The sequence below is a fragment of the Chelonoidis abingdonii genome, chromosome 23, assembly GCF_003597395.2.
Source record: "Chelonoidis abingdonii isolate Lonesome George chromosome 23, CheloAbing_2.0, whole genome shotgun sequence".
NCBI lineage: Eukaryota > Metazoa > Chordata > Testudines > Testudinidae > Chelonoidis > Chelonoidis abingdonii.
The window spans coordinates 15,148,512-15,162,031 of record NC_133791.1 but is presented as its reverse complement, the minus strand read 5'-3'; the positions used below and the strand labels follow the sequence as shown (position 1 = coordinate 15,162,031).

Below are 13,520 nucleotides of genomic sequence, written 5' to 3'. Positions count from 1 at the left end.
GAGCAAAGCAGATTGACAGAAAGCATAGGTGACAACAGTACAAGTAGAAATTTAATAGGACAGCAATGCCTCCCTCCTCCAAAAGGAGGCATTTCTCTGTGCAAGTACAGTACTAAATGCTCTAAAAATAAAGCCTAAACTTATTACACTGTATATTTACTTTTACAGCTGGATGCTCAATAGTGTAATGCCATAGTACATCTATACCAAATATGAGGAAGTTACGCCTGAATTACCCTAGTTTAGAGAATGAATTATTTTACAGATCAGTACAGCAGAACAAGCTAAACAAGAAGGCATTCCTTAAGAGGACATAATGTCATTGGAATTATGAAGACACAGTATTTGCCATACATTTACTTGGGTTGTTAACACTGATAATTGATTTTCAAAAACTGAATGTCTCAATCTGATCAAAGACAAATTTTCAACACTTTTAAGATAACAGTTAATTTACACACTTCATTTGACTACGAAGATCTCATGTGCTTTCCAAATCTTAAGTCAGTATTTCCCAAAGGATGGGGTACAAAGGATAACCAGTGAGCATGGAAGACATAGCCTACAACAGTAGGCCTTCAAACTTACATGATGAGGTTGAAAGAGGGGGTCACTTAGTTTTATTTTCTTACAGGGTTGGAGATCAGCTTTCAAATGTTTGGGAAACGATGTCTTAGGCGGTTTAATTTTCTTTTCTCACTTAACACTAGTTTGCTAGCAGCTTCACAAACAAGACTTACATATTTGTCAAGCACCAATGTACCTGCACAACACCCCTTTCCCTAAAAAATCTTAAGCCACTTAGATTAGCACACCAAGAACATGTACCCTGATATCAGCATTATACCTATGCATCATTGGCCATGCTTTTTAGCTACCTCACAAAATTATAATAGATGAAGTACAGGCAATGATTCACTAGACAATTTAAATTGATATTTACTTAATTGGGAGGAGGGGGTTACTCAGATTTGATGTTTACTCTTCTTTACATTAGGTATAGATAACAAAAAACTAGGTGTTTGTAAGCACAATCAGAATAATTTATCAAGTACCTTGCACGTACTACCATTGGAATTTATGTAGTCTGGCAAGTAAGCTTTTAATTATGCAAGCCATGACTGGATTCCATCCACTGAGGACTTACAATGTGGACTCAGCCTTGGTTGGGGCCTCTAAAAACTACCGTAATACACAAAATAAATATTTAGATTTTACAGCAGGTACAGGGTCCTTATCCGCTGCTTTGGAGAAAAATAAAGGATTTTGCCTTAAAGTTCTTGAAAGCATCAGTGAAGGTTTCAGATACTGATGCTGCACCAAAGTAGTCCCCAAAACAAAGTATTATTCTACAACATTTAGGATAGCACATCAATAGTGTCTTCTCAACGAGTCTTCATACAGCTATATTAATTCTCTTTACACCGTCAACTGTAAGATTCAAACTATTCTACCACCACTTTGGGGCCTCAGTCATACAATCTGCTGAATGCAGGGACATCCCTCAGACATAAGCTGCATTGCTTTAAGCGGGGCATTACACAGAAATGAGACTGTCCAGGCAAATCTGACTATTCCATCAGAAGCTTGGTCACTGTTGTCAGTCTTGTGCTTGTTTATATCTGAAGTAGCAAATGTAAATCTATGAAGAGTAAAAATTGCTGTCCATTTTAATCACAAAAATTGGGATATTGAAGAAACAGGTTATTTCATTCACTAAACAGTCCTCAGATCTCCTTACACAAGACTGAGGAAACTTCTGTATCCATGTAAAAAAATAAACTCTCAGTCATGATATGGTCTTGCAAGTGAGATGACTTCTCCTGTATCTGGCACATTCTTAGTGCTTAAAAAACAATTCAAGTTTTATAAGTAGCAGTAACAATTTAGCCAGCCACCTTTGTTAAAGGTTGCTACTATATAATCACAATAGCTAATTTTCAAAGTTACAGTTGCATAGTTACATTTGTTCTTCACTAAAAAGACACAAACCATACTTCCATTTAAAATACAGGATTAGAGTACTAGTCTTGAAAAGCGGTAAAGGACTAAACAGTATACATTCATTTGAGAATGTGATAACAGAAATGGACAGTAAGTTGTAAAACAAGCTAAGTAAATATTTTAAGAAACACATGCCCTGTTGACATCTGAAATCTTTGCATTCAGAAATTAAGCCTTGCAGTAGTTCACAACAGCTTTAAAGGGCTCCAGTAGCTCATTCGTCTGTTACAAACATCAACAAGACTCTCATTCTCACCATTGTAGCTGACATCACCCTTCTAACTTCCTGGAGTTCAGGTCAAGGGTTTACAGAGGAGAATCAATCCCTGTGTCAGACACCACATACCACCATGAGTGCACAGTTACCAGTCCATCATCTGTCACGCACCATTCAGCTCATGGAGCCTTTCCTTCCTCCTCCAAGCCTCTCCCCTTGCAGCACCATGCAGCCCTCAAGGAACCTGCTAACGCATCTTCCTCTCAACACCAAATCACACTAGCAGAACACCCCTCCCCTCCCCTCAGCACTCTCCAGCCCTGAAAGCATACCTCCCTGCTTCCACCCTCCTCCCCTTGGAGCCATCCTGCCTCCCACTACACCATGCAGGCCCTGGGGCCACCTGTTCCCAGACCCTCCCCAAGTCACCATCCAACCCTGTCACAACCCTTCCCACGCTACTCTCCAGCCACGAAATCCGCCCTCACTTCCCACGCCGCAGCACCTCCTGCCAAGACCTTGCTCGGAGCCCGGGAGCGGGAAGCGCAACGGGCCCAGGGCGCCGGGGAGAAAGAAGGAGCCCCAGCTGCACGGGGGAAGATGTGCCTGGAGCGAGGGGACCAGGCAGCAAGGGACCATGGGACAAACAGGGGAGGGACATGCCCCTGGGGGCCGGGAGATAGAACCGACCGAGGGGCGACAGCCACCGAGTCCCCAGGGGAAGTGAGCACAGGGAGCTTGGTCCCAGGGTAAGCGGGGGGGCACGGCCCCGCTCCGCCAGCCCTCAGCTCCGAGCCCCTCTTACCATGATGGCTCTGCTGGGCTGGGCTCTAGGAACGGCGGTAGCAGCGGCGGCGGCGGCGGCGGCGGCGGCTCCCGGTCCCGTCCGGTTTCTCTCTGAGCCAGGCCGCGGCCCTGCCACTTCCGCCGTGCCCGTTGCCTAGGAGTGCACATCCGGGTCACTACCGTTCGGCCACGCCCGTCGCCGCCTCCTAACCAATCAGAAGGCGGTTCGCTAGGTATCGCCAAGTATGGAGCGTAGGACGCGTCCTGCGGGGGGGAAGGGAGGAGCTAGGAGTGGGAGAGACCATTCTCTTCTTTGGGGGGAAAGAAGAGCTCAACCAAGAGACAATGAGGGGAAAGGGAGAGGCAAAGCCGAGGGATGGAGGGGCGAAAGCACATCCCGCGGGGGGTTGAGATGGGGAACAAACGTGGAGGAGAGAGATCCGGGAGGACCCAGGGGGCAGGAGGGGGCAACCAACTGCAGGGAGAGTGGGGGAGCCAGAAGGGAGGAGAGTGACCAATCAGGGCGGGAGGAGGAGAGGCCAATGGGGAAGTAAGGGACCCAACCCAAAGGCAAAGGCGTGTGTTGGCAGAGCTGGGCTGGTGGAGAGGCGTGGGGAGTTTTACTGTGTAAAGTTATTCCTTGGGCTTCAGACTTAATCTTGGTCCTTTGAGATAAGCGGGCGGCCAGTCATCTCTCTCGCAGCTGCTGTTTCAAGTGGTCTGCAGGCTCAGACAGGCGTCACTGCATGTGTTCAAACTTGGGGTCAGGTTTGGAAGGCTTTTCACAACAGTGAGGGCAAGGTGTAGATGCAAGCTGGAAAAAAATGTTAAAACAATGTTGCAAAGCCAAGCCCTCAAAACTTAGGAAATGTGAGAATAAAGGTTGCTCATGCAGCTGGGATTTAGTCCCATTGTGTGATACCATCTAGAATTGCATTCTTGCATACTGTTTTTCCACAGGACCTCTGGCTCAGTCAATGCATGGGAGGGACGGTGGTTATTGAGTAAGCAGATATTCAATATTTTGTTTTAGTCTTATTGTTTGATGTGTGGCCCCAGGCTTTATTTAGGTAACACTATTCAAAACCTGCTCTGAAAACAGAAATATTAATTTCCACATGTGCTTTTTTGTGGGGCTTATCCCCATATATCTGACCACTTCACAAACATTAATTAATTTACTTCCACAACATCTCTGTGAAGCGAAGGAGTGGTCTTATTTCCATGTTACAGATGGAGAACTGAGCTGTATTAAGGTCAGAAGTGTCTTACTATTTTTAGATGCCCAGTTTGAGGTGCTTAAGTCCTGATTTTTCAGAATACTTAGTATTATAAAGAAGTTCTTATGTTCAAAGCACCCCTTCCATTGACTTCAGTTGTAGCTGTGAGTGCTCAGCACTTCTGCAACTCAAACCCCAGTTCTACTGTACAGCAAATATAACTTCACTGAAGTCAGGAGAGTAACACCAAGGGAGAATCTGGCTCATTGCTCTATAGCTTTTTTGGAACAAGTGTTTGGCCTGTGTTTCACAAGAGTTGGAGTGCCAGGTTTCTGAGGACCCTCTGTTAGTGCTTTTTGGCATCTGAATTGCAGACTTGGCCCTAGCATAAACCAAAAACCCCTTTGTCGCTCCATTTACTTTTCTCAGCCTGGAGGTGCTTGCTGTGGAAACTGGAAATGCTGACGAGGAGTCACAAAATGCATCCTCGTCTGATGTAATGTCATTGGAGCTGGTATGAAATTCTCTGATATGTTGTGTGAGTGCAACGCTTGTATTAAGATTATAACAGAAACTCTGCATTCGTTGGGGAATTGCTTAAAATTTTCCATGGATGTAATATCTTACCTATATACCCTTCTGGCTGGAGATGATGAGGGAACAGCTCTGATTTGACTCTACTAGGTTAACACCATTGTCCATTGCTTGAACCTAAATGTCATTAAATAGATATGTTACAGTATTTTTCCAAAAGGAAAGAGCTCTGCCATTGTTCATTTGTATTTAATGTAACATAGCACAGACTAAGCAGCTGCAAATTTCAGTTTTGAAAACAGATAGGTTTTCAGACAAGTTTTAGTGCACACTTAACACAGCTAACAGGTGAACTGGGTAACAATACCTACAATGTGATAAGTAGGTGACATTTCATGAAAAGTTATCCAAATTGCTCATTTCATAGCTCTCACTGCACTTGCAAATTAGATATGCAGTTGTGCACATTTTGAATTTGCCTGACAATCTGATACTACCTTTTTTCTAAGTCAACTTGTGCCCATCTGGTCTTCCCCTCACCTCATATATTTCTGTGCTGCTATTTTAAAAATTATGTTCCTTTTAGCTCAGTGAACAGGGGGCCCCTGGAAAGTGAAGAGTTATTAGGCTGTAGCATTGGGAAAATGCTGGAAGGGGTATCACTTGGGGCATTTAAAACTAGACTGGGCAAAACTTTATCACATGTACAATCTTGCACTATCTTGTAGGCAGGTTATGGACTAATACCATTTTTCTAGCTCTGTGTTCCATGGACCAGATCCTCAGCCGGTGTAAATAAGTATAGCTTAATTGAGGACAGTAGTAGTATGTCCATTTACACTAGGCGATGACTGAACCTATGACTTTTGCCTCCAAACACCATAGGTAGACCAGGATTATCAGACTATATATTTAGCTGGGCTCAGGCCCAGCCTCCTTGCTTATAAGCTGTAATTGCACCTTGCTGTTCAGCAAAGGAACATACAGCAGGAGGGGGAAATTGCAGCCTGGTTTATTTTAAACAATTTCCAAAGTCCAAATGACCTTTGAGGCTAAGAGGATATTTTTCTTTGTGGCAGAAATACAAGCATCCTGGACTTTATTTTCCTGCTAGTAGGTATAAAGAAGAATAAACAGCTGCTTTCTGTTTTCCCAGAAATATTTGCATTAGGATGATCTGCAAATTCTTACTCAGACTGATGGAACATCTCTTCAAATGAGGACCAGCTGCTTGCTCTGCTTGTTTATGGCAGGACATGCTTAAAGGAACTTTTTTTGTTTGTTTAGTAAGATGTGGGACCAGAGTCTTTCTGGTAAATTGCAATTTGCAATGTGGGTGATATTTTAATAAGGAGAGAGTTTTGTGCATGTAACTGTAGTTGCAGGCATCCCACCATCTGCTGTGATTTGCTGAGATCCTATCAGTTAAATAAGGCTTGGCTGGATCAATTTGTGAATGGGAGATCTCCAAAAATGGGTAAGCATTGGAGGAGGTGGTGTTAGTGATTTCACGAGTTCATATTGCATCAAGGTAAGGCAGGGGTGGGCAAACTGTTTGGCCTCAGGGTCCACATCTCAGTATAGAAACTGTATGAAGGGTCATGAATGCTCATGAAATTGGGGGTTGAGGTGTGGGAGGCGGTGAGGGTTCTGGCTGGAGGTGCAGGCTCTGGAGTGGGGCCAGAAATGAATTCAGGATGCAGGAGGGTGCTGTGGGCTGAGACAAAGGGGTTTGGAGGGCAGGAGGGGGATCAGGGCTGGGGTAGAGAATTGGGGCACAGGAGAAGGTCAGGGGTGTAGGCTCCAGGCAGCGCTTACCTCAAGTAGCTCTAGGAAGCAGCGGCATATCCCCTGTCCGGCTCCTACATGGAGGCGCGGCCAGGCAGCTCTGTGCACTGCCCTGTCACAGGCACTGCCCCTGCAGCTCCCACTGGCTGTGGTTCGTGGCCAATGGGAGCTGCAGAGCCCCCTGGCTGCCCCTACACGTAGGAGCTGGAGGGAGGACATGCCGCTGCTTCCAGGAGCTGCACAGAACCATGGCACATGTGGAGTGCAGCAAGCCCCCTACTCCCTGGCGGGAGCTCAAGGGCCAGATTAAAAGGTCAGATGGGCCGGACTCGGCCCATAGTTTGCCCACCCCTGATGTAAGGGGTAGTGTGTTACTGGAGGTACCGTCTTTGACTTTGTTATGAGAGCTAAAAAAAGAGGGGGGAGCACTTTTCACTTGGAGCCATTAAAAATGTCATAGTACTTATTTTCAGAGAGTATGTGATGCTAGTTAACCCTAACATTTTCGGGCAATTCATACTTAGGTAGTTATACAGTCCTTCCCTAAATTTCTTTTGCAGTTACAGGATTTTTTCCTCTATCCTACATTGTTGCAAAGTAATTCCTTTGCACTGTTAAACAGCTGTTTAGAGGTTTATACATTTCAGGGCTGGATGAAGTGATCGTTACATTTGTCTCTGTATTATTTTTGAGTTGTCTGAAAAGTGTCATGCATATTTATGTTTCCCTGGTAGTAATAATAATCAATTTATAATGTGTGTATTGGTTTTGAAAGTATGGCAATGAAAGGCAACATATGTGTGTGAGGCAGTAATTAGTATCACCTTTACCAGTGGCTGGTTTTCTCTTCACTAACAGAAACAAATTCAGTTGGGACTGCTGTGGTGTTGTTGACAACAAAGACTGAGATGAGTTTACCCAGTTCTGTTGTGTAGCACACTAATGTAAAAGTGACAGATAGACAGCTGGAGGAAGGCAGAAAGGAAATGGGAAGTCCTCTGAGTCTCTGTTCAAGGAAATTCCTGACACTGACATGATGCTGTAATAAAAAGAGTGAAAACTGAAGAAACCAAAGGGGAGAACAGGAAGGAATCAAGGATTAAACATTACCCAAGAGAAGAGACTTCAGGCTGTGGTCGCATGCAAAGGATGCACTTCAACAGGCAGCTAAGGAAGCCATCTCCCTGGGACCCATAAGGCAGGATGAGGAAATGAAGAGGACCGAGGGCAAGATGGATAAATGTTATTAGCAGCAGGGATTTGTGAGAGTGAAAAGTGAGTTATGGGTAGGAACCAGATGTCTGTTGCTGTGAACTTTGTGTGGTCATTTACACCAGTGCAAAGTACTACTACGTTGGAATGGTAACATTTGACACCCCTTTGCACTGGTGTAAATACCTGCACCGTGTGTACAGCAACAGAGAATCAGACCTTTTTTACAAGGGGAGACAAGAAGACCAGCAGAACTTCAGCTGGAGGGAAGAGGCTCAGAGCCCAGAGAGATGGATTCTGTTTCCAGACCTGCTACTAACTTGCTGTGTGAGCTTGGGCAACCAACTCAACCTCTCTGTAACTCAGTTCCTGCATCTGCAAAGTGGATCTATAAGGTATTTTGAGATCTATGAATGGAAAAAGTGCTATATGAATGTAAGATATCATCATTATTATTTTATTTTATTTAAAAATCAACAGGTAAGAGATTGATGCTAAAGATTAATTATAGTCCAGTGGCATATGGATGTCTCAACACAGCTGTGCATTAATTACAACCACAAGAAAAACAAGACATTCACGATCTGGCTTTTGCCACCAGGTTCAGTTGCAGCAGAAATCTTGGGGTGAAGGGGGGTGCTAGTGGTACTGGACTGAAGAGAGAGGAAAACAACGGTGGATTAGCTGCTTCACCACCTCCAGAGACAGCACCTTGCTCAGTTCCACTGGATCAAGGTTTAGTATAGTGGATGCATTTCCCTCACATGATGATATAGGATCATCCACCACAAGAGAAACTGAATGCAGTCCGAGGGACTTAGAGTCAGGCACTGAGTGTCTTAAAAATTAGAGGAATATAAACAAAGGAGACAAACAATGATGTCAGTTGACAGCTTAACAGTTCTACAAGATTCATATGCAATTAATAACAGGGCTTTTGATCTTGCAACCAGTGACTATGGAATCCATGTGCTTTCCCTGTAAACTTGACTGTATATAAGGAAGCAAAAGGATAAATACTTTTTTATTAGCATTATGAAGTGCTTTTCACGTTAAGCCAGAACTTTGTAAAGCATCTGTGGTCTGCCATGATATGCCTTCAATTTCATCCTCCTGCATCTATGGAATGCATTGTGAAATGCTTTCTATGGTCTTTATTCCAGTGCTTAGCATGGGTCAGGGAAGCTGCATGGAAGAGTTTGTTGGCTTTGTGACAGAGGTCCTACAGAAAACTGTTTTGAGTTAGTTGAATTTTCATTTTTCTTCCTATGTAAAGAAAAAAAACTACGTTTTTGAGGTTCAGCTCCCCACATCAGCTATTTATTTGTTTTAAGCTTGTGGCCATTTAAAAGCATATGAGCTTTCATGAGGCTTTCTCATAAACCCACTTTATTCTGAAATTAAATTTACCGCTGAAAGAGTCTCCATCTCTAGCCATGGTAAAGGGACAATTCTGTGGTTTTGATTGCTCAGAATTTGTAAACCAGTGACACTGGCTGGCCGGAGGCTGAGAGCCTGAGTGCCTCTTGGAAATATAAAGAGCAAAAATGGTGTTTCAGAGATACCCACAAAGCTACCCAGTGGTTTTGAATTCCACACTCAACCCCACAGATAGACACAGTATTCCAGCAGCAATCACACCAATGCCAAATATAGAGGTACAATAACCTTACTGCGCCTATTTCTGATTCCCCATTTATGCATTCCAGGATTGCATTAGCTCTTTTGGCCACAGCATCACATTGGGAGCTCAAGTTCAGCTGATTATCCACCATGACCCCAAAATCTTTTTCAGGGGCACTGGTTCCCAAGATAGAATCCCCCATTCTGTAAGTGTGGCCGACATTCTTTGTTCCTAGGTGTGTACATTTACGTTTAGCTGTAATAAAATACATATTGTTTGCTTGCACCCAGTTTACCAATCGATCCAGATCACTCTGAATCAGTAACCTGTCCTCTTCATTATTTCCCACTCCTTAAAATGATGTGACATCTGCAAACTTGATCTGTGATGATTTTATGTTTTCCTCCAGGTCATTAATAAAAATGTTAAATGTGGTTAAAGTAAGAGAAGGTAATAAACATGATGATTTTTATTTATGACAGTAGTACCTAGAGGCCCAGTTGAGATCCGAGCTCCACTGTACAAACATGAGAGAGTCTCTAACCTGAAGAACTTACAATCTAAATGGATAACACAAGGAATGAGTGGAAATAAAATAAGTATCACTATCCCCATTTCATAGATAGAGAAATAGGCTCAGTGACTTTCCTAATGTTGCCCAGGGAGAATCTGAGATGGACGAATAGAACCCTGAGATCCAGTCCAGTGCCTTAACCACATGGCTGATTATGTAGTGTTCCTATGCACTGTCAAACAGTTCCTTTATTTCACCCCAGCAATGCTCAGTCACGTGTTAGAAGCACCTTTTTGCTTGGAATCCTTTGCAAATGTGACCTAGAACGGGGTGGGCAAACTTTTTGCCCGACGGCCACATCAGGGTGCGAAACTGTATGGAGGGGCGGATAGGGAAGGCTGTGCCCCCCAAACAGCCCGGCCCCTGCCCCCATCTGAGCCCTCCCACTTTCCGCCCTCGCTGCTCCTCGACCCACCATCCACCCCCCTGCTCTTTGTCCCTGTACCGCACCGCCCGACCCACCCACCAACCTCCTTGTTCCCCTCATCCCCCCAATGTCAGCTGCTTCAACGCCCGTCCCCTGCGTCCCCTGAACCCTGCCCCATATCCAACCCCCCAGCCCCCTTACCATGCCACTCAGAGCAATATGTCTCCTCCCAGCCAAAGCCAAACATGCTCTTGCGCTGCCCTGCATGACTGTGCAGCCCTGCCGCACAGAGTGCTGCCTGTGCAGTGGCATGGCTGCAGGGGAGGGGCCGGGGGCTATCCTCCCTGGCTGGGAGCTCAGGGGCCAGGCAGGACAGTTTGCCCACCTCTGCCCTAGAAGGTACCCTGCAGTGGTGCTTCATATGAAGTGCCAGAGCAGATAGGTAAAAGATTCTGAGGCACACTTGTCTAAGGAGAAATAGGGATATCCCTTCAGTAGGGGACTGTCACACAATTAGAGATTGCAGCCAGAGAAGTGCATTTTGGGAAAATATTGTCCTAGATGGCTGCCTACTTAGCCTGTACATACAAATCACTCGCTTGTTTAAGAGGTCAGGCATTTTAGAAACAGCCTTAGCCAAAGTGAGGCAGGGCCGCCGAGAGGAGGGGGCAAGTGGGGCAATTTGCCTCAGGCCCCGCAGGGGCCCCCAAGAGAGTTTTTTGGGGGCCCTGGAGCAGGGTCCTTCACTTGTTCCGGGTCTTTGGCAGCAATTCAGCAGTGGGGGGGGGTCCTTCCACTCTGGGACCTGCCTCTGAAGACCTGTGGCGGGGGGTCCTTCCGCCCCGGAACCCGCCGCCAAAGACTCCAGGCCCCCTGAATCCTCTGGGCCCCCCTGAAGTGAGGTTAGTTTTCAGAAGAACTTCTCTCAGACTTGCTCACTGAGTATACCTTGTCATTAAAAAAGAATCAAGGAGAGGCTGATTAAATGCACCAGAGAGAAACAAAACTTTCCATTCCCTTGCTTTTTCCTTGACACGTACTTTCTTTGGAACTTACCAGTATAATACTCGACAGAATCACAGAAGCCTGGATTCTTTTTTAACACCGGAGTCATGGTTCACTGGTCAGAATGTGTATGGAATTAGCCACTGATGTGGAGCAATGGAAAAGATTAATTTTTAGAACTGAAAAATTTGTGTCCATTTGCAGTCTTGTTAGGAAAGCTCTATCAATATGGTCTTCTTTTTACTACAAAACAAACCACAAAAGCTTTGCAAACACTCAAAATCAGTCTTTCCACATGAAGGCAATTTCCAGCTGAATGTTTGGGGGCAAACTTCACAATCATTGCACAAGCAACAACAGAATGAGCAACCAGCTGTTATAGAAGTTGTTCCATTTTCCAAAGTTCCGCTTCATTCAGCCTTACCTGAGAACTGTAACTATTAATACAGCAGATTGCTGAAGATTACCTTGCATCAGCCTGGCAAAATTGTTGTGAAAAATGTATTTGCCCAGGCACAAAATCTACTTGCCCATTATCATGAAGATGACAAAAAATGAATAATATTTTACTCACCCCCCCCCCAAAAAAAATTACTGTTGGAGAGTAAGAGATGGGATTTTACAAGGCTGGATTCAAAAATGAGGGGCCATACATTCATCCTATGGAAGAGTCAGATATTAAGGAAATTTGCTTGGAATTTCTTAACCAGAAAGTATTGGAATAAACCACCAATGCACCAAAAGTAGGAGACAGTGTAAATAGTTAAAAAAAAAAATAGACCTGTATTTTAAGAGGAGGGAGAATGTATCCTAAATTCTGGCTCGTGTGAGGGAAATGCTGGTGTAACAATCCCCCAAGTAAGAGCTGATAAAACAGTACCTATATTTTGGCTGTGAATAGTCCTTTGAATTAACTCCCCATCCCATCCGTTAGAGGAATAACGGTAGGGAGAGTTGTGCATAAGAGGCCATTACTGAGATAAAAGACATATGCAGATAAATGTATGGGTGGCCAAGTCCCCAAAACTGGACCAGCCCAATATCAACTGTGCATGACTCTTGTTACAGAGTGTCAGCAGAATGGCCTTATTTATAGAGCTCTGCAATCCGCAGATATGGATATCCATGGATCAGTTTTGTTGATCGTGGATCGAATGCAGGTACAAATTTTGTATCCATATAGGGCTCTACTTATTAAAGAATCACTGTAGATACATTGTACCCAGTGGCATTGGGCTGTCGGGTGGGCACTTATACATTGAGGCAGAGGTTCTCAACCTTTTTCTTTCTGAGGTCCCCTCAGCATGCTGTAAAAACTTTATGGCCCACCTATGCCACAGTAACTGGTTTTCTGCATATAAAACCCAGGGCCAGCATTAGGGGGTAGAAAGCAGGGCAACTGCCTGGGTCCCATGCCACAGGGGCCCCCATGAAGTTACATTGCTCAGGCTTCAGACCCAGCAGATGGGGCTCAGGGACCTGGGCTTCAGCCCCATGCAGCGGGGTTTTGGCTTTCTGCCCTGGACCTTAGTGAGTCTAATGCTGGCCCTTCTTGGAGGCCCCCCCTGAAACCTGCTCAAGGCTCCCTAGGGGTCCCTGGACCCCTGGCTGAAAACCACTGCACTGAGGGACCTAATCAGAAAGTACTTAAACACATGCCTAACTTTAAGCATATGAGTACCCCCATTGATTTAACACATGATTAAAGTTAAGCACATGCTTAAGTACATTTCTGAATTGATACCTGAGTCTGCCAGAATTTGGCCCTCTGGGGGTAAGAGCTAACTTAAAGGCAAACATGGATTTTGAAAGGCTTTCTGACTTTTTCCTGCCCTCAAACCTCCTCTGTTCTTTTATAGATATATATTGTAATCTGCTCACCAAACCGGGTAAAGGGTGGGAAAAAGGACACAGTGGATATTAGACTGTGAAATGCAAAAAGAGGTTTTTCAAACAGTGTATTCTAAACATCACGCTGAATTCCTATGACAATAAACAGTCAATATTGCATTGAAAAGATCTAACTGCCAAGTAACTGTGGCAATGGAGAGAAAAGTCTGCCCTTGGACATATTCCCATCTACATTAATTTCTCCCAGGAGCTGGAATGGATTCTAGATTGTTAATGGATAATGTTTTCCAGTGCCCTCTCTGATCACTCAGCAACTCCAGTATTCAAAAGAAACAGAC

The 13,520-nt window shown here is 44.6% G+C and overlaps 1 protein-coding gene across 2 annotated transcripts in view; it reads right to left on the bottom strand.

Annotated features, from left to right (window-relative positions):
* Window positions 1-3,064, bottom strand: part of CAPZB (capping actin protein of muscle Z-line subunit beta) — a 105,307-nt gene extending 102,243 nt beyond the window's left edge. For both annotated transcript variants that reach the window (XM_032779537.1, XM_032779536.1), the window contains exon 1: window positions 3,027-3,064. In XM_032779537.1, the coding sequence (XP_032635428.1) occupies window positions 3,027-3,029 (3 nt within the window). In that variant the 5' untranslated portion in view covers window positions 3,030-3,064. The remainder of the gene's footprint in view (window positions 1-3,026) is intronic.
* Between the last annotated feature and the right edge of the window lie 10,456 nt (window positions 3,065-13,520).